General features: G+C 51.6%; 1 protein-coding gene across 3 annotated transcripts in view; it reads right to left on the minus strand.

Annotated features, from left to right (window-relative positions):
- The window catches only part of Pax5 (paired box 5), a 194,812-nt gene that overhangs the window by 23,546 nt on the left and 149,961 nt on the right, over window positions 1-21,305 (minus strand). Inside the window, exon 9 of one of the 3 annotated variants that reach the window (XM_027931012.2) lies at window positions 8,641-9,007. The exons of the other annotated variants lie outside the window; for them this stretch is intronic. Coding sequence (XP_027786813.2) covers window positions 8,847-9,007 — 161 coding nt within the window. The 3' untranslated portion in view covers window positions 8,641-8,846. Of the gene's footprint in view, window positions 1-8,640; window positions 9,008-21,305 lie in introns of those variants that run through there. 3 annotated transcript variants of the gene reach the window in all.

A 21,305-nucleotide genomic window follows, 5' to 3' on the forward strand; every position in this document is an offset into this window, starting at 1 on the left:
CCCTCCTCATGTTCAGTTTCCAATTTGTCAAGACCTCCAATTTGTCAATACTATCTCCTCCAGGAAGCCTTTCTGAATCAACTGTCCTGCTGAGGGCATTCCCCATTTTTCCCTGATTGCCCAACCCTGGGCTATCACTACATTCTCTAGCCAGGCTCTGGGTCATTTGTGACCCCATCTAGCCTCCCCTGCTGTTGAGTCTGTATCCTCCTCAAGGCCAGGAAGCAAGGCTGACCGTCTGTGACAGATGGACCCTGATAGCCCCTTCCAGCCCCAACATAGGGCCCGGCCTCCAATACACATGCTGACCGAGTAAGCACTAGGAGTGCCCAATAGTCCCTTGAGCCAGCCCCAGTCAGAATCAGAATGGAAACAGGTCATGAAATTCATGCTGGAAGAATTGTGCTGGAATCTGTGCGAGGAGTCCTTGATCCCTGCAGAGGAATCCAGTACAATACAGAGAGGCAAAGGGGCTAGGTCTGCTGCAGGAACCACAGTGCAGGTGCCACTTGTGAAGAGGGGCTCAGGACGGATGGTCTCCAAAGGGCTCGGCACACCGCCTACCCCAGACCTTGACAGACCTCCCCTGACACATAATAAAGCACTAATTTTGGATCACTTCAAAAGAGCACAGGAGTAAAAACTTTAAAAAGGAAGGAGCAAAAACATTACTGGTAGTTATAGCCCAGACCAGGCTAAAGCTGGCTTGGAAAGATAAGAAAGTTCTAGGTTTTTCTTAGAGCCTTTTCTCTGCACCCATTTTACCACTGGAAGATGCTCATCCTGGAAACCTGAAGAGTTTCTTTGAGGTACCAGAAGCCCCCGTCTCATAGCCTCACCCTCTAGACTCCAGGTTCCACATTCAGGTGGGATAACATTGAATTGTATTCCCAAGAAAATCCAGCTCACGTATCCGTGATGGATGCTTAATAAACTCACGAGGTTCTTGTGCATCCGGCCTAAGCTGGATTCATTCCAACCAACTGTCAGAACACACTTTTCTTGGAGCTACTCAGAGTAGCATTGGAGTTGGAATGCATGATTAAAAAGTTGGTTGTGGTAGAAAGTAACACTGTCTCCCCACTCCGCAAAGTTCTAAGATTCCTCACGGACCACACACACTGCATTTGGAGAAAACTTATATTACATTTCTGACTTGGGGATCTTTTTACTTTTATTGGTGATGGGCTTTTTTTTTTTTAGTTGTTGATGGATCTTTATTTCACTTATTTATATGTGATGCTGAGAATCAAACCCAGTGCCTCACACATGCTAGGCAAGCGCTCTACCACTGAGCCACAACCCCAGCCCCAATGGGCTTGATTTTAGTCAATGCATTCCATTTGGCATTCAGGGTGGCTTGACTCCATTCAGAGCTCTGTGCTGGACTCCAGGGGGATACACAGTAGACAAACCCAGGCCTCCATGCTCTGGGGACTCCCTGTATTGAAAGTGATTCTTAGATCCAGACAAGACATGGGGGTGGCAGTAAAGGGCAAGTGGATTCAGAAACAGAGTGAAAGTTGTGATACATTCATTCATTCAGCTAAAGTATCCAGGAAGGCTTCCTGTAGGAAGTGATTGCAATCTGGGCCTCAAAGGATATTCAAACTTCAACATTTAGAGGGTCACTAGAAACATTTAGAGGGTTCTACACACCAGCCCAAGCTATTTTCTGAAGTGTTGAAGTGCATAGAAGGGAGTCCCCAGCTCATCCCAAGCAAAAAGCCAGTCCAGCAGGCTGCAGTGTGTCCTGGTGCTAGAGCTGGATATCGAAGGCTCCTCTGAAGGCCCCTGTTCAAGGCTTGGTCCCTGCAATGGAGCTGCTGGAGGTGCTCTGGAATTTCAAGAGGTGGGGTTACGGGGAGGTCCTCAGGTCATTGAGGATTGTGGGACCCCCCTCCTGTCCTCTGTGCTCCCTGGCTTCCCATGTGAGGGCTTGGTACCTGAGAGGCAGTGGAAGACTCCTGGACATGGAGCCAGTCGGTCCTGGTCAAAGCCCACCAGCACCTCGTGGTAGGGCGAAGTCACTTTAACTCTCTGAACATAAGCTCCTCATCTGCAGTGGCTATTAGGACACTCACAGGAATAAGAAATATTGATGCGTTTCAAAGCCCTTTGTGAATTAAAAAGTGTCATACAAATGTGAAGGGGATATTCCATATTTACCTCCATCCTTTGTGTGACTGTTGGAAAAAATGGGTACACTGGGGCTTTTCTTTTTAAACAAAAATTATAGTTCTAGATGTATTTCTTATATTTCAACAAGTATCTAATTTTCTTTTTCTGGTACCAGGGATTGAACCCAGGGGTGCTTAACCACTGAGCCACATCCCCAGCCCTTTAAATTTTTTTTTTTTTTTTTTTAATTTTGATACAGGGTCTCACTAAGTTGCTTAGGGCCTCACTGAATTGCTGATGCTGTCCTGGAACTTGCAATCCTCCTGCCTCAGCCTCCCAAGCTGGGAAGTGTCTAAAATTCTTGACTGAGGAAAGAAAGCCTCACACTAGGAGGGCGTCAGGGCCCTTGATCTCACTGCGTCTCAATCACAGTGTGGCTTTGGGCACATCCCTTCCAGGTTCACTTAGCTTCAGTTTCCCCAAGTAGACAATGGTGACATGGTAGGAAGACAAGATTGGTTGGTGTCTGCTCTTTCTGTGCTGAGGAACACTGTGCTCTGCAGCCCCCACCACCCCCGCCACTCCTATGCAGATGACCCTCTGTTTAAATCAAGAGTCCAACCACCCACCTTTTCAGAGTGTTCTGTGAGGTCTTTTTTGTGGGCAAATAGACAATTTCCACCAGGTCGACTACAAAGATGAAACAAGTCCCCAGCCCCTGTCACCAGACCAGGACTCTCCAGTACAGGGACCCAGTAATGTCCCCACATAGCCCCAAAGCCTATAGGGACTCCTTCCTCCAGCTCAAGGCTGGCCCGGAGCTGACTTACTTTTCCGCGGCCTTGACCTTGGCCTGTTCCTCAGAGCAGCCAGGGGTCCTCTTCTGAAGAAACTGCCTCCCCCGGCTCTGCTGGCCTGAACGCCCGTGGCTGACTAATGAGACGGAGGTGAAGGTGTCATACCTTGCTGGGAAGTCACAGTGCTAGTCCCGACCTGCACCGCCTGCCATCAAATTTTAATGCTGCTGCTGACATATTTATGGAATGCCTCACCAAGTGTTTGCGAGGAGACCAGACAAGATTTACCTCCACAATTACTCCCACATTGTGCCGGCTTCATGGCGCGCCGGCAACTCGGCCGCACCGAGGCTCCAAGCCCCACTGTGCCCCAGGAACGCACTTCATTCTGTACACCTTTCCTGCCCCCAGCAAGCAGGGCCCGGGCTGGGGAGGGGGAGATGAATCAGACACGGTCCCTGCCCACGGAGAGCCCGCGGTCTGCAGGAGGGAGCCACACACACATAAATTACCTGCGCCCTGGGTGGCTGGGGACCGGCACTGAGACAAGTACTAGAGGCAGGACGGAGGGGAGTTATTTCTTCCATCAGAGTCCAGATCAAGAGGGAGGTCAAAGATCAGGGACTCTCAGGGTGGCCACTTGCTTTGGTTTTCTTGGTCACTCCTGTCTTAGGCTTCTGGGGCTCTCCATCCCTCCCTGATGCTGGCCTTGGCTTCAGCAGCCTCTTTCAGTGTCTTTACACCTGTGCCGTTCTTTGGGGCTCTCCTTCCCAAAGCTGACTGGGAGTGCCACCCCTCCTTACCCTTCCTCCCCTGCCAACACATCTCTTCCTCTTTAAGTTTTACTGTCCCCCACTGCAGAGCTGCCCAGGGGCAGGAGCCATGTGCAGTGTTCCCAGCCAGTGGGTCTCAAACCTTGGAACCATCTGGGAGCCTGGAAAACTCCAGAATACCAGGCCACACCCCAGATGGTTCACGGGGACTGGAGTTCACAGGTATTACTGGTCTAGACTTGGAGGCAATCCCAGTGCACAGTGAGTTTGAGAGCCAGTGGACAGGGACTGGTCCTCAGGCTGTGTGGCATCACCCTCACCTGAGAATGCTTAGAAACGCAGCATCCTGGGCTGGTCTAGACTTACTGAGCCACAATCTGCTCTGTGAGATGATCCCCAGTGACATGAGTGACAAAGTTTGAGGAGCACTGATCCACGCTGAAGAGTTTCCCAGCATCCTCAGGGGAACACTGGTGTCAGTCCCCTGAAGTAGAGCCCCTAGGAAAGCAAAGCTCCAAGAGTGCTGGCCACTGCAGGCTAACCACCAAGAAAGGCTGGCTCATGTGGGTGGACTCCAGTCAGGACATTGGGGCAGGTGCCACCATTGCCAGAGAGCTTGACCAGGCACGGGTTCTGTGGAGGGAGCTGAAATAGGACCACCCCTCAGCACGGTCCACACAACTCCCAAGGCTGGAGCCCTGATGCAGTCCTATCTCTACCACCAACTTACTGGAGCAAGGCCTTCCCTGTCCAAGCCTCAGTTTCCCCAGGAGCACAGTGAGGAGGTTGCCCTCAAGTTGGCTGTGCTGAAGGAAATCTGTTCAACTGACACTTTCCTCTGTGTCAGCCAGTCCACAGACCTGGCAAAAAGGCAGCTTTGGGAAAGGAAGATGTCTTGGGGAGGACAAGGAAGGAGGAGTGGAGACACCACCCACGGGAACACATGCAGAGCAGTGGGAGAGCCCCACATGTGTGCTGGGGAGACCCACTGTGTGTCCACTTTACCTGTCCATTCCCCAGATACTGTCTGAGTGCCTACTGCTCAACACTGAGGACACAGTCCCCAATAAAAACAGACAACAGGCCCACCCTCTGTCAGCTTATGTTCTAGTGCTACAGACAATGAACAAGACAATTAAGTTAAAACAAAGCATACAGTATGCTAGATGGTGTGTTAAGGAGAAGACATAAAGCAGGAGACAGAATAAGAAACATTGGGGAGGAGGTAAAATTCTAGAGTGGATGACTTTTCTGAGAAGGTGACTTTTGAATAAAAAGCAAAAGGAGGTGAGAGTTAGCAATGTGAATATCTGTGGGAAGAGCACTCCAAGCAGAGAGAACAGCAAGTGCAAAGGCCCTGAGGCAGGTGTGTGGGTGGTATGTTGGTAGAACAGCAAGGAGGACTGTGTGGCTGGAGAAGAGAAGTGAGAGGGAGGGAGAGAGGTGAGATTAGGGAGGGAAGTGGTCAGGCGATCATGGAAGGACAGTGGCTTGTACTCTGAGTGAGCAAAGGACATGGCCTGACTCAGCCTACCTAGGCTGTCATGTTGGGAAGGACTGAAGGGGGCAAGGGTGGGAGGAAGGCCACTGTAAATAGAGATTTAAAGATCGACCTGTCCACAGAGTGGAAACCGCTGGACTGCGAAGGGGATGTGGCCATGTAAGCAGAGATCAACTGACCAAAGTCAAGGATGCTCACAGGGTGGGGCTGTTGAGTAGAAGGAAAAGTACCTTGGATTCTATTCCTGGTTCTGCATGACCTTGGGCCAGCCCCTTCCTCTCACTGAGCCTATCACAAAAGCCGCAGCAGGGTTGCCTTGATGTGGTAGGATTCTGAGAGCATGGATGGGGAAGCTGGGTAAACGGGCACCTGTCCTGCCGCACTCAGGAAGGCAGGGCGAGGCATCCTGCTTGTCCACTAGGGGGAGCTGTGGCAATGCTTCCTCCAGCAGAAATGGAGTTTGCCTCATCAGGGGAATTTCAGAAGTCCCCAGCAGGGCTCCCTGGGGTGGGAACAGATGTGCCTCTGAGAAGTTCCCATAGTGCCAGGGATCCTGTGATTGGCAGAACTTTTCCTCTTCAAAAGACATTCTGGACAGCCCAACAGCAGCTATTTAAGAAGTCGGTTCCCTGGAACCCTGAGGTTCTGTCTGTCTCTTCCCATGACCCTAAATACACAAGCCAAAAGGGTAGCTGGGGAAAAGGTCACATGGGAAGGAAAAGCCAGCCCTGGCTCAAGGTGTTTGGTGTCCAGCAGGCTGAATGGCTGCGGGTTCACACCTGCACATTCGTGGGCTTGTTTCCTAGCTCAGGCCGCAGGCTACTCGGAGCAGCTCCTCAAACAGTCCCAGCATCTGCCCCGAGACAGGCTCCATGCTGCATGGTGAGTGATTCTGCCACACAGCAGAAACTCAGGCTGTGAGGCCTCCTCTTTTCCCCTAGGGAGCCAGAAGCAGCTGAGGTTCTGAATTTCTCAGGGTTTTTACCTCTCCACTTAGCTGAAGGTCTAAAAGACCCAATAAGATGCCCTAAAAACAGATGGGGGTCGGGCAGGACAGCCATGTAGGGATGGCTGGGTTGTTCACTGCACAATTGCAGCCAGCCAATTGGGCAAATGAAGATTGAGATCTAGCCCGCTCTTCACTCACCAAACTCTGAATCTTAGCAGGAGGCTGTATCCACTTATGAGAAGGGAGGAACAAGGTCCTGAGAAGTGGCCTGGGAACAGCCTCAGGGAAGGTTCAAGATAAGCTCTATGGTATCAACTCTCACTCTCACAGTAGCTGCTGCTTTCTGCTGGCACAGACGAGGAGGAGAGCATACAGACAGATACAGCAGACCTTCAAAGACAGCCATACCTGCTCCCACCTGAGTTCTGTCCTTTCAACCTGCATTTATTTGGTACCAAGGATGTGTCAGGCACAGCAGGAGGCATAAATCATCACAAGGTGGGACGGTCACGCCCTTCGCAGGAACTGAGGGAGGCCGGCACAGTTCAGGAGTGAGGCCTGGGTTGCACTCCAGGCAGAGGCCTGATCTGGCTCTCTGGGCCTGCACTGTCTCCTGTTCGCAGGGCTCTGAGGCCTGGGGTGTGGCTCAGTGGCAGAGCACTTGCCTAGCATATGTGGGGGTGGTGTGTGTGCTTGGGTCCGATCCCCAGCACTGCCTCCCCCACCCCCAAACACACACACACACACACACACACACACACACACACACTCATGGGAGTTCAAGGTCAGCCTGAGCAACATAGAGACTCCAACTCAACAAACAAAAGGCTCATCAAGACTAGGGGCCTTTATCCTGATGCTGCTGCTCAGAAAAGTTACAAAGAGGAAGCCAGCGCTCCTCAGCTCCCTCCTCTGTGGCTTGGGACAACACCAACCCAACCTGACCTTGTGGGGCAGCAGTGGACGTCACAGGTGGGAGAATGGAGAGTTAGCAGGGAAGATCCAAGTAAATGTCATCACAGTTGTGAAGCAGAGCCCCTTCACTGCCCCTCTCCACATCCCTGGAAGAAGCCACGGTGCACCCTCCCCCACAAAGGTACAGACCGAGGGCCAGGGATGTTTAGGAAACCGCCTTCCCTCAGAGCCTGGCAAACCCGGGGACAGTTCCACTGCCCAAGAGTACTGAGTGCTGGGCTGCGGTGTCCTGCACATGCCACCCCCGCCACCCAGTCCCCCACCCTCCACCCTGAGGAATTCCGTGCACAGAGGTTCTGGGTGCAGGGCAGGGTATGCTAAGTCAGGCCTGGGAGACAAAGAAGGGGGAGAGCTTAGCAGGACTTGAACCTGGTCTTTGCGGATGTGCAGGTAGGAGAAGGTGCCCCCAAGTCCCCCGGGCCACCCAGAACCCACCAGCTGGGAGAGTCCCTGAGCCAGGGGGCCACCACGCCACCCTCACGCTGGCCCCCTGCCCCAGGCCAGCCAAGGCTGGTGGCCCCAAGCGTGGGCCAGCCTCCCCCACAGCCCACCGCCTGCCCACCTCCTCCACCGGCATGGTGGCAGGCCCTGCCTGCTCCCCGGGGAGCCCGCCGCCAGGCCTGATGGCGCTGACGGAGGGAGGGAGGCCGCCAAGCTGTCAGTCTGGAGGTGCCCCTCGGAGCCCCTCCTGGCTGGAGCAAGGAGGGTGGGCCGGCGCCGGAGCCGGGCTGTCAGGGCCTTCACAGAGACGAGGCCGGAGAGGCGCTGCCTGACAGCTCGCCCACCGAATTAGGACCATTTGCATGCTAATTTCTAGCGCTCTAACGGGCTGGCAGGCTGGCTGGGGTGTGTGGAGTGTGCAGAGAGAGGCGCTAGGCCTCCCCGCCCGCCTGAGATGGAACAATGCTTGACTGATCTAGCTGCGTTAACGAGCAAATTATGGTAATTTTGTTATTACAAATGCATAGAAATTTCCAAAGCAGGCAGCCATTTAGGGCAGCTCCCTGCCCCTCCCCGCTCCTAAGTACCGAGCCCCCTGTTTGTACACAAGAGTCTGGCCCCAGCTTCTGGGATAGAGATTCCCAGGGGCCAGGCTTCCCTCAGAGGCCTCCCAGGGAGGCCCTGGGTGAGCTGGCTGGAGCTGGCTCTGGGTTAGGCCACAGATCCCTGCTGCTTCCCCAAAACCTCTCCCTGTTTATGTCCCCAGAAGTCTCTGTCTCGTCCCTGAGCCTGGGGTCTAGTAAAACTGCCACAATCAAGCTGTTCTCTCTCCATTCGGAGCAGGTAACACAGACGGTTCTCCTCATCGCTGTGCCTGGGTTTTGAGAAATCCATTCCATCATGTCTGTGCCTAGACTATGGACTGGGCTCAGCACTGAGGAGAAGCTGAGGGATCGGATCGTCTGGTGAATGAATGAATGAATGACAGAATGAGTGGAGGAGGAGAGGAGGGAAGAAGAAAGGGAAGAGGGAGGGAGAAGGAGACTAGAAGGGATCCAAAAATGAGGACAATCGAGAGAGATCTGGGCCAGTCGGCTCGCTGGTGGTGCGATTAATCCAAGACTCCACCAGAGGAGTTTATTTGCCAATTGGCAACCCATCCCGGTATTTATAATTATCCACAGTAGAAATCACAATTTGCCCCAGTTTTCCTGGTGATCTTCCTTTTGATTGAAGGTAATTTGGGAAGCATGCTCTTGGAGTGCATCCAGAGGGAAACTGCTTCCAAGTCACTCCCAGTTCCCAGCAGGGACGAGTGGCCGCTCCAGGGCAGGGCTGGGCAGGACAGCTCCGTGGTGCCACGCCGTCAAAGGCCAGTCAGTCCACTTGTGGAGCTGGGGGTGGGCGAGTGTCCACTCCTGGGCCTCCGCGTAGAACACCGGCAGCACTCCTATTTTATGATGGGGATTTCAGGTCGGGCCGATGTTATTGAAAGGTCAAGAAGCTGCCTCAAATCCATTTTGGAAGTCAGTGGGGAATAAATCACCAATTACAGAGGGAAGAAGGTCCGCTCCTGGTGTCTGAGGGAGCCGGGACTCACTCAGGGGCTGTGAGGCAAAGGCCTAGATAGAAGCCCAAGCTCTGTGACCTTAGCTGGGGTCCTGGTCAGATTTTTCTATTTGTTTGATTTTCTAACTGGGTCACAACTTCCAGAGGGAAGCTGAACCCAGGAAAAGAAAACAATCATTCCTTTTTGTCCAGCTACCTGACTGTGGGGGAAGAGCGGGGAGGGAGCTAGCACCTGGGCATGATGTGGGGCTCAGGCTGACCCTCTGCCAGGCCTGGGCCAGGGAGGCCACTGTCTGCATCCCCTGGAGCAGGGTAGCTGAAGTCCCTGAGGAGGCCAGGTCCCAGGCCTGGGGAAGGGATCTGGACTCAGGGATACAGAGCAGGGTGGGATGAGGAGTCCTGACTTGGTTGAGACCATCCCATTATTACCAAGTCTATAGAAGGAAGAAAGACAAAAATGCTTCTCTTACTTGCTTCAGGAAGGAACTGGGGGTGAGCGGGGACAAGAGGGCAGGCTACTGCCCAGAAAGAGGGCCAGCCTGGCTCCTGCTTTGACTTGTCCCGTGTCGCTGCACTAGCCTTTGCCATGTCCTCAGTGGCAAAGTCCCTGCCCATCCACCGTGGAGGGCGAGGTAGCTGTGGCATGTACAGGGGCCATCTCCAGACCTCTGTGAGGTGTGGCCCTGCCTCACCCTGCACAATCACCCCCAATCTTGGCCTCTGCTGACTGCCTGCCATGTGTCTCCTACAGGGTGGACTCACCCAAAGCCAAGGGCAGGGCCATGAAAGGCAAATGCCAATTTCTTTGCATCCATTTTTCCACTGGTTCATTCCCGGGAGTCCCCCCTGCAGGAATCTCCCACCCAAAGCACTTTTGCAAAGGCTGCCTACTCCCAAAGCCCCAGTGCCTAATTCTAGGTGACATGGTGTTTGCTTCAACCCAAGAACCCTCTCCTTTTCTCAGATCTGCTCAAACCACACCCTTCTCTAGTGCCCCACGGAGAAAGCAATTTCTAAACTTTAACCGGTGTCCAACTCCAAGTTGGCAAAGTCATCCAGCCTCAACTATTCACTAGTTGTGTGACCTGGAGCAAACCCCTCTTCCTAACCCCTGTCCTGCCTCAGGCTACGGCGAGGATACGCTGAGGTGATGCATGCAGCAACACAGCGATGGCACAGCTCTGGCCAAGTGGTGCTCATATTCTCACCATTATCGTGAACGAGACCTCAGAATGGCCACTGTCATCCTGTATCCTGCTCTGGCAGGATAATGCCTGAGGAATTTTTGACCTGGGATTGCTCTTGAGACAAAAGGATATAATAAGCTGGGTGCGGTGGCACACGCCTGAAATCCCAGCAGCTCAGGAGACTGAGACACGAAGATCGCGAGTTCAAAGCCAGCCTCAGCAATGGTGAGGCACTAAGCAACTCAATGAGACTCTGCCTCTACTAAAACACAAAATAGGGCTGGGGATGTGGCTCAGGGGTTGAGTGCCCCTGAGTTCAATCCCTCACAACCCCCCCAAAAGGACATAATAACACAGTTATCTATTTAAAAATTTTTCTTCCCATCCTCTTTTCTCTTTCTTGCTCTTCCCTCCTCCTTCCCTCTTTCTTCCTCTCTTTCTTTCAACCCTCCATTTAAGCCTCTGCGTTTTGGGTCCTTTATTCGGAGCCTCTGCACATAGACTCCTTATAAAGAAAATTCATTTGTTCAGGGTCACCGCGTGGTTTTTCATTAAAAACAAATTACCCGCATTCAGGGAGGACATCTGGGCTTCGTGGGTCCCATTAATGACTATATTTCCAGCCTCCCTGGCCCGGTTGGGCTCCCCTTGCCTGTCACCCCGCGTTCCCGGCCCCAGGAGGACAATGAGAGTGACAGTCAAGTGAAAGGGAAAACATGAGGGATGAGGGCGAGAGGCGAGTCCCCTGAGAGGGGAAGGAGGGAAAAGTGAAAAAAATAAATAACTCAAACAGAGGGTAACAAGGGCCATTGTCTCAGCATCTTCCAGCAAGAAACCGGAGCAAATATGGGGGGGGGGGTGCATTTAAATGGAGCTCAAGCCCTGTTTAATTACAGACTGCACCCTAAACTCTTGACTCTGGACCAGACAAGAGGAGGGGGTGAGCGCTGTATTCAAATAAGCCCACCCACATCCATTGAGCACCTACTGTATGCAGGGACTGGTCAATGGAAGATTCTGAGAGGAGTTCCAGGCAGACTCAGAAGCAACCAGGAGACGGGCACACTTGGCCACCACAGCCCTGCCGATGCAGAGCACGGGGGTGCCATGGGGGTGCACTTGAGGGGAGGCGAGGACCCTGGTGGGGGAGCAGGCTCCCTGCAATAGTATTTAATTTGGGCCTAGGAGGATGAGGCGGAGGGAGAAAGGAATAGACTGGAACCAAGTGTGAGTTCCCTGGTGCCCCTGCAGGAAGGGCTTCTCCTGAGCCATGAGGGACTCTGGGTCAGGACAGCCATCCTTAGCCCTGAGGGAGCCTAGGGAAGCCAAGCGATTTCCCTGAGCCCAGAGTCCTTCCAATTGGATCCAATCCCAGGCACCAGGGCTCGGTGAACTTGAGACACAAGTTCCAGGGTCCTGGCCCAGCTGCTGCAGGCAGGCCATGTGTCCTGAAAAGGCACAGCGCCTCTCCAGAAAACATAAAGAAGACTGAAAAGCCCTTGACAAACTAAAGACGACAAAAAGCAGAAGACCCAGTCAACAAAATTAGAGATAAAACAGAAGCCATTGCTACTGAAATCAAGAAGATTAGAAACTATCTTTAAAAATATTCTCCAGTCAACTAGGAAAATGTAAAGAGATTGAGCTCTCTGGGCTCAGTTAGCCTCTGAAGGAGACAGAAATGCTCCAACCTGACAAGGGACTTCAGATGGCAGCAGGGATAACAGGCCTGTGCTCCCTCTTCAGATAGGACAGCTCCATGCAGGTGGGGGCTGCGGGGGCTGCTTGTTGTAGAATTAGGTCATAAGCAGGGGTGGCTGGGCCTCATTTCAGGACACTCCCCTTGGCTCTCACTACCCCTGAGGGCTTTAGGCACCAGAGAGAAGTATTCCAGATGGGGTGACCTTCAGGGTAGAGGTGGTGGCTGGTCCAGCTGAGGGCCTGCAGCTCATGAAGTCTTAGAGACAGGGGGCTGCAGATCCCACTAAGCCAAAGGGAGTGAAGCAGCCCCAGCAGACTGAAGCTGGGGTCTGGAAGGAGCAATAGCCTCGGAACCTTAGGGACCCTGGCCCTCCTCACCCAACCTCCCACCTCCCTCCCCTCACTCCACCTCCCAGTGGACAACAAACCTCCCAGGCTGACAACAAACCTGAGGATTGTCTCCTCCCAGATCTCTCCCCTGCTCCGGGGAAGCATCACAGATGACTCAGAGGCTTTGCTGGGCAGCAGGCCTCCCCATTCTTTGATGTGGACAATGGCACTTTCTCACTTTCACTATTAGCAAACCTCTCTGAAAAAGCTCCTCAAACATCCATTTCCCTGTAAATTCTATGATTTTGTCATTTTTTAATGCAGAGTAATACTCCATTCTGTATAAATGCCACATTTTTTTTATCCATTCATCCATTGAAGGGCATCTAGGTTGGTTCCACAGTCTAGCTATTGTGAATTGTGCTGCTATGAACATCGATGTAGCAGTGTCCCTGTAGCATGCTCTTTTTAGGTCTTTAGGGAATAGACCGAGATAAGTGAAGCTAGCCAATCCCTAAAAAACAAATGCCAAATGTCTTCTTTGATATAAGGAGAGTAACTAAGAACAGAGTAGGGTCGAAGAGCATGAGAAGAAGATTAACATTAAACAGGGATGAGAGGTGGGAGGGAAAGGGAGAGAGAAGGGAAAATGCATGGAAACGGAAGGAGACCCTCAGAGTTATACAAAAGTACATACAAGAGGAAGTGAGGGGAAGGGGAAAAATAATACAAGGGGGACAAACGAATGTCAGTAGAGGGGGCAGAGAGAGAAGAGGGGAGGGGAGGGGAGGGGAGGGGTGATAGTAGAGGATAGGAAAGGCAGCAGAATACAACAGACACTAGTATGGCAATATGTAAATCAATGGATGTGTAACTGATGTGATTCTGCAATCTGTATATGGGGTAAAAATGGGAGCTCATAACCCACTTGAATCAAATTGTGAAATATGATATATCAAGAACTATGTAATGTTTTGAACAGCCAACAATAAAAAATTAAAAAAAAAAAAAAAGCTCCTCAAACATGCCAGCACCCAGCCCTCTACAGAAATTCTGACATCCCCTTTCTAGGCCTGATTCTCCTCTCTGTGTTCTCAGAGTCCCTGGGCTTACTTGTTACTACCCGTGTCCCCCTGTAGGCCCTCACCAGGAGCCTGACAAGGTATCCTTAGGCTATGCCGAGGGGGAGGAAAGGGGAGGGGAGGAAAGGGGAGGGAGGGGAGGGAAGGGGAGGGAGGGGAGGGAGGGGAGGGAGGAAGGGAGGGGGAGGGGGAGGGGGGAGGGCTACCGACCTCATCAGCTCAAGGCCCTGGCTTTAATTATTATGGTCAACAGGTCTCTCCCAAGCCCCTCCTTCCCAGCCACCCAGGAACCATTTTATAGGAGGTGCCACCCCAACTTACAGCACATTAAATGTGCCACAATAATAATTTCTCTTCTAAAAATAAAAAAAAAACTTATTTTTTTATAATCTTGCTTTTGAAATTATTTGGCCATAAGTCATTTAATCAATGACTAATTATGATTTCTCTGCAATCAAGGCATAGACTTAGAACTCTTGCAGAGGGAGAAAAATCTAACCTAAAAATTGTTTTAAAACATAATAAAAGTTTGATGAGCCTTAAATTTAGTAGTTAATGAAGTTAATGTTACAATGTGTAGACATTTCATATAACATTAATTAATGCCAGCGTTCCAGATTCCTTTTTGAATTGTACAGGCAAAAGGCAAAAAATAAAATTTCAGGCCTCAAAGTGTAAATTCCCGAAAAGCTCCTAGACCTTTAGCTGGGGACTTCTCTGGGCCCCTGCGTCCTGGTTCAGGGCTCCATGTGGAACACCAACCTCATCATCCGAGAGCTCCAGTCTGCCAGGGACTAAGACGCACTCACAAATAATGTGAGAAAAAGTAGAAGGAAAGAAGAGCAGGACAAGGGAGCTGGGCGGGACGCCTCAAGCGGGCAGACTGCCTGCTGCTGTCCAAGGACGAAGGGCTTTTCGGAGCTTGGACACTCCTGCCCGGAGAGCACGGCCAGGCCTGGCTCCTCCCAGAGAGGGTGGCCATGAGGCCCTCTTGGCAGGTCTTTCAGCAAGAAGTGGCACTGGAAGCATTTACAGCAGAGTGGTTTAAATCTCAGCACTTAACTCTCAGTCATGTGTCTCTTCTACTTGCGGTGGGGGGTGGTCAGGAGCTGAGGACCGAGCTGCAGTCCCTGTCCAAGCCTTTGGGTTTATCTCTTGGATTCATGTCTACTCCACCTCTGGTCAGAATCTGACTTGACCATCAGGACTTCAGGACTAGGTCCAAGGACCAGCAAGGCCATCCATTCCCCATGGGACACCATGTACCTCCCGTGCTCCGCCTATACTAACCGGGTACACCAACCTTTTGGGGGGCCCTGAAAGAACAACAAGCCCAACCTGTCCCCACTTCATCTGCCCAAAGCTCAGACCTTCCACAAATATTCCAGTTTCTTCTAAAGCAAATCCTTTAAAATCTCCTAAAAGCCATCACAAGCCAGTTGTTTTATTTTGTATTTTTAAGTAAAGCAGCAGTAGAGGAACAGCAGGGGGAGGCTGCAGTCGGAACCCCGCGACCTCACATTCAGCCTTGGGTTTGAGTCCTGCCAAGCACCATCAGATGGAGCTGGACGCTACTACAATGTGATCCCCACCTGGAGTAGCACTGAAGGTGAAGGTGTCCTCTGCCAGTTCTGACGTCCCACTTCCTGGTCAGGCCAGGGAGCCCGTGACTTTGGGCAGGGCCCTCTTTCCCAGGTAGGACCCTGCTTCTGTGTGACATGTGTGAAAAAACAACATTTCCCAGCACCTGCCTGGGCCCATGATGTCCCCTTCCCTACCTCTACAGTCCCCCAGGGGACACACTGCTTACCAGGATGGAATGGATTCTGGTCATCTCTGCTACCTCGCTTGCTCCAAGGCTCCAGATTCCTAAGTCTCTGAATCCCCATGCCAGGTGCGAAGGCCCTGAAGGTCTATCCTGGTCTGCACAGCAGTGGTTGGGGCTTCCAGATTGGGACATGAGATCAGCACATTCTCAGGCTCCTTCCTTCAATTCCTTGTCCACACAGGACAGCCTAGGGCTGTGGCCTCATCACTTCAGAGACCAAATCTGAAGGGAACTGCCCACTTAGAACAGAGGTGACAGGGCTCAGGCCCTTCAGTCGAGCCAGGAGGTAACATCAGTAGGATGGACACCACTGCCTTAGCAGCCCTGGAGTGGCAGGACCAGGAAGACCCCTCGGGAGCATTCTGTCTAGCATCCCTACCCCTGCCTCCTATTTTAAGAGACAGTAGAAGTCCTAAGGCCATGTTTCAAAGTCGCTCTGTATGGCAGCTGGAATCAAAACCAGATCTCAATTTGAGCAGGACCTTCGGGCCTTCCATGTCCTTTCCATCCCAGAATCTTTGATTTTGCCTTTTTTTTCTTTTTCCTTCACAAGTGCAGTCAAGAGCTCAGAAAGCCTGCATGGGTGTGTTGGTTTCTCCCCAACTCCAGGGTCACTTTGGGGTTCCTTGGAGCTTCAGTTTAAATACAGTGTCCAGATCAGGTCACTCCAGACTCTTGTTCCCTACCTGTGAGGGCACAGGTGGTCTCACCTCTCGGTCTCATGTCCAGATCTGCCTTGGCAGAGCCTGCCCTCTGTCAAGGCTACCAGATGTGCTGCTTGGCACCCAGAGTTTTGCAGGGGGTGAGGCCTGGTGCGGGCACAGGCCCTTTTCCATCAGGCCCAGCCTGCCCTCCCAGCTCTTCTCCTCCACCACCCCTAAGGCTTTGGCCACACAGCTCCTGCTGGATGCCTGTGCTCTCTGGCCTCTCTGGGGCTTCTCATGCATGGGTCCCTTACCCGCAGTGTCTTCTTGAACTGGCTACCCCACACTTCAAGTTCCAGCTCCAATGACTCTCTCCCCCAGGAAGCCTTCCCGATTCCTCCCATCCACCCCAATTTCCTCCAGCAGACTCAGCGGCCCCCCTCTCCTGATCTCCTGGGCACTTTGTACGTTCTTGGGTTTTAGCTCTTAGCATAGCATGTAGAGACGTTTTTCTTACTTTTCAAGTAGACTGTGAGCTACCTGAGGGCAGCAGTTAGCTGTGTCTGAGACACCCCACCTAGTCCAGAACTGGTGCTCAGTGTCTGAGGAAATGTTTGGAGAATGAACAAATGAACGAATGTGAAGTTTCATCCTTGCTGTGTCTGGGGTCAATTCCACATTCCTGGTGTGGCAGAGTGACTAGAGGCCACTAGAGGGCAGCAAAGAGTCAGGAACGAGCAACAGGTGTGAGCCCTGGAGACCAGGACAGGGTGGGCAAAGGCATGGAAGGAGCCTGGGAGCCACCAGGAGCCCCAGGGAGAGCTTAGGAAGAAATTTAGAGGTGGGAGGAAGCAGAACTAAGAATGAAGGCCTTTCGCCCCTTGAACAAACCCAATGCTTGGGCTAGAGAGGCCCTCGGAGGGCACTGGTCCAGTCTCCCATCCGATGCCTGAGTCCCCCAACAAGCTGTCTTTGGCTGCAGCTGGCCCCTCCCAAGCCTGCCCATTCCACTGGTTTCCCTTCTAGTTGCTGGGAAGGTTCTTTATAAAAAAGGCCGAAAAAGTGTCTCCCTGATTCCCGTTGGCTTGTTCCAGCATCACCTATGGACTTGTGAGGAATATATTCACCCCTGGTTCACATACCAAATGAGACCCACAGAGTGGAAGTGACATGTCAACTCACACAGGCGTCCCTGACTGAGCCAAGCCACCATCCTGCCTGGTGCTGGACCCTATCCCCCTCTGGTCTGCATGTCTTCCACTGAGAAGCTTGTGGGACAGGCGGGACTCAGAACCTAGGGTGATCTTGCCAAGGGCACAGAAAAAGCCCTTCCTCCTTTCCCTCCAGAAACTCTTCCCCACTCACTCAGTTGGTGCCTAGGGAATTGCACAACCCTCATTTCCAAGGACCCTCACAAACAGCAGCCGAGGCAGGGTCAGAGAGGTCTCAGAACTGTGCATGTCACGCAGCTGCACACACTTTCCACAGTACCCCTCACCTCTCTTGGGGCACACCTCCATGTCTTGCTAGGCTCCACCCCAGTGCTCCTGGCCTGCTTCCCCACCTGTCCACAGAGGGCTTTGCCTGGAAGTCTGCTGGTCTCCCAAAGTTGCCAAGTCCAAAACCTAACCTTGTTCAAGTCCAAAAACAAACACAAACCCTATTCATCAGCCTCCTCCCCAACCACCTCCCCTTCTGGTCAACCCCCTTTCCCTGCCTGGGCTAGCTAGGCTGTGCTCCCTCCCACAGGAACTCATGCCAGCAGCTGGGCTCAGTCCCCATGCTCCCCTTCAGAGACCCAGGACCCAGAGGCCCAGCTTTTGGCGTTCCCTTTGCCGAATGCCTTTCTCAATTGCACCAACTGTAGGTACCTCTCTGTTTCCTCCAGGCCAAGGCATTCAGGGTCTGTACCCCCCACTCTGCTGGGCCATGCTCTCCCGTGACTATGCTCTTCTCTAATTGGCTCTCCCATAGGTCCACACACTCCACTGGTCTGGGCTCCACTGGAGAGCTCTTGGTTTTATGCCTTCCAGGCCAGGCCCACATAGGTGTGCCTGCTAGGCTGCTGCCTCCATACCACACCAGGCTCAGACTCCGAAATAAGCAATGCTACTACTATTAGTTGACACATATGAAGCTTAATGTATGCCAGGAAAAGTTCTAAGAATTTTTACTTGTATGATATCATTTAATTCACGTTTATTATCATCATTCCCATTTTAGATGAGGAGGAAACTAGGGCCTCATCTAGTAGAGAAGTTATATAACTTGCCACAGGTCACACAGCTACTGAGAAGCAGCATATTGATTCAGAACCAGGCAGTCAAGCTCCAAGTATATGTTCTTAATCACTCACCCTCCCATACTTCACTACATGCCTGCCAAGCTAGCAACCTGCCGCTTCCAGCCCCTGGTCAGCCCTGGCATCCTTAGCTACATTGCTCTACCCCCAAACGCATTATGGACACAGCAGATTGAGCCAAGCTCTCATTGGAAAATTCCCCATTTTTATTTCAACCACTGAGTCCTGAGTGCTCCTAGGTGCTAGGCACTCTGCCAGGAAGCAAGGATGCAGCCATCAACACACACAGCCTTGCTTAGTGTCCAACCCTTACACACCCACATAGGCCTGAAGGGAAGCCACTCACTAAAGTACTCCAGTAGTGCTTAGTACTGTGAATGCAAAACACCAAAATGCTCTGGGAGAGGGACGGCTGGGGGTCCTGGTTTAGGTGGCACATGGTGGACAGAACAATGCCCCCTGGCCAAAAATGCCTAATATCCCAATTCCTGGAAGTTGTGAATGTTATGCTACATGGCAAAGTGAAATTAAGGTTGTAGGTAGAAAGAATTAAGGCTGCTAATTGGCTGCCCTGAAGATAAGGGGTTAGGTTTGGTTATCCAAGTGCGCCCAGTGCCATTACAAAAGTCCTCCTGAGTGAAGAGGGAGGCAGGCTCCTCTCTCCATGTTGCCAGCTTTGAAGAAGAAGGACTGGGCCACAAACCAAGGAAGGTAGGCAGCATCTATGAGCTGGAGAAAGAAAGAAAATGATTCTCCCCGAGGGCCTCCAGAAGGGACTCAGTCTGTGGACACTGGACTATAGCCAAGGGAGGCCCATTATGGACTTCTGGCCATGAGAATTGGAAGATAACACTTTTTTATTGTTTTAAGTCACAAATTTGTGGCAGTTCTTTATGGCAGCAACAGAAAATTGACACATTTAGGTAATGGGGGAGGCCTCTCTGAATAGACGAAACCCAAAAGGGTACAAGGGACCAGCCTTTTGTTTTTTGCACTGGGGATTAAATTCAGGGGCACTTAACCACTGAGTGCATCCCCAGCCCTTTTTATTTTTTGAGACAGGGTCTCACTAAATTCCTTAGAGTCCAGCTAAGTTTCTGAGGCTGGCTTTGAACTTGCAATCTTCCTCCCTCAGCCTCCTGAGTTGCTAGGATTACAGACATGCACCACCACTACACCTTGAGTCCTTTTTTTGGGGGGGGGGTGGAGGTACTGGGGATTGAACTCAGGGACACTCAAACACCCAGCCCTATTCTGTATTTTATTGAGAAACAGGGTCTCACTGAGTTGCTTAGCGCCTCCCGGTTGCTGAAGCTGGCTTGACCCTGTGATACTCCTGTCTCAACCTCCCGAGGGATTACAGGCTGCGCCACCCAGTCCAGCCCCTGGGTTGAGGTCCTTTAAGCACAGAAGCCACAAGTGTGGAGGGGGAAGAGCAGGTGCCTCATTCCTCCTGCCAGAGTGCAGTAGACCCTGTGCCTGCCCTGTCCTGCAGCTGTTCCAGACCCCGACTCTGCCCTCAAGCTCTGCTCCATCCTCATCCTCTCCTCCTACTTGTTTGAGAAAATAAAAGCTGTTAGTTCACTGAGCAACTTAACTGCAAGGCATCTTGAAATGAAGTCCACCAGTCCATGGCAAGCAGAATGCCCAGGACCACAGGGACCTGGCCATGTCCCTCCATGCATGTTGCTCCAACAGGCCTCCCATCAATCAGCTTCTGCATCTGCTGCAACCCAGGGAAGAAAGACCATGATACTGTCTGGACTTCCTGGCACTGTGGCCTAAGGCCCCAAAACAGGAGTCAAGTAAGGGGGTCATGGGACAGGGCACACAACTGTTTTTAAAGACGCTTACCTTGTTTCTTAGACTCACTGAAGCCAAAGGCAGTGAACTCCCTTTCTATTTCCTCTCCAGCCCAGAATTTTTAAGAGTTTCAAATGCCATGTCAATATCTGTTATGTTACACAAATACCTTCAGGCAGGAATCAAGCAGTTACACCCATCAAGACACTATGGAATCTTTGGTGCAAAACTTTTGGCATTTGCTGAGACTTGATGAAAATAAAATCTGAAAACTGTCTCCATTCTAAGCTGATACAGTATATCGGATATGCTTTCTTCAACATACCTGATCAGCAAAGGACTATCTACAGAGTTTGCAGAGTTGCAGAAACAGAATCTACAAACATTACAGAACAACTAGAAGCCACGTTTTGCAGACGTGGGGATGCCCTGGAGCCACAGGACGAACAACACCCTGATGACCAAATCCAATTCAAAGAAAGCATGAACCCAAGCCAACATTAAATACAGAACAATGTTATGTCTATTTTTTCAGGTCCCAAAGTTCAACTGCCCAAATGCACCCTGGAGATAGCCCCTCCATTGTGTGTCCTAAAAGCAAACAGGATAAATGGAAGCCTTCATTTATAATCCTTTTTTGGGGGGTGGGTGGGTACTAGGGATTGAACTCAGGGGCATTCAACCACAGAGCCACAACCCCAGCCTTTTTTGTATTCTTTAATTTAGAGACAGGGTCTCACTGAGTTGCTTAGCACCTCACTTTTTTTTGCTGAGGCTGGCTTTGAACTCGTGATCCTCCTGCCTCAGCCTCCTGAGCCGCAGGGATTATAGGCATGAGCCACTGTGCCTGGCTGCCTTTGTTTATAAAGAGAAGCAGTGTCAGCTGATGTTTTTCAGAGCCTACATGGGAAAGCCAACCCGGAAGGTTTCCAGTTTCTCTGTAGATTGCACTGCCGAGCCTGCTGGAGGTGAGGAGGGAAGGCCATTCCATACCTGAAACTGACCACTGCAGCTGAGCAATCTCAAAGAAAGGGAAGTCGGAGAAATAGCTCCCCAGAAAGCTCAAAAGCTTTCTCCAAAGGGCCAACAGGCCTGTTGGGTCTGCAAAATGGGATCATCACCTTCAGCACAGTCACTATGAAGTAAGTGCCTCCTGGGCTCAGAAGCCAGAGAGGTAAAGAATCAGAAATCCGAACAAATACAAAGTGGAAATTCCTGATCCCTGGAACCTAATATGTGAATGTCATCTTATATTATGGGGCACAAAGGGGGATGAGGGTCTTTGCAAATGTGATTAAGTTA

The sequence above is a fragment of the Marmota flaviventris genome, chromosome 13 (assembly GCF_047511675.1).
Source record: "Marmota flaviventris isolate mMarFla1 chromosome 13, mMarFla1.hap1, whole genome shotgun sequence".
NCBI classification, from domain to species: domain Eukaryota; kingdom Metazoa; phylum Chordata; class Mammalia; order Rodentia; family Sciuridae; genus Marmota; species Marmota flaviventris.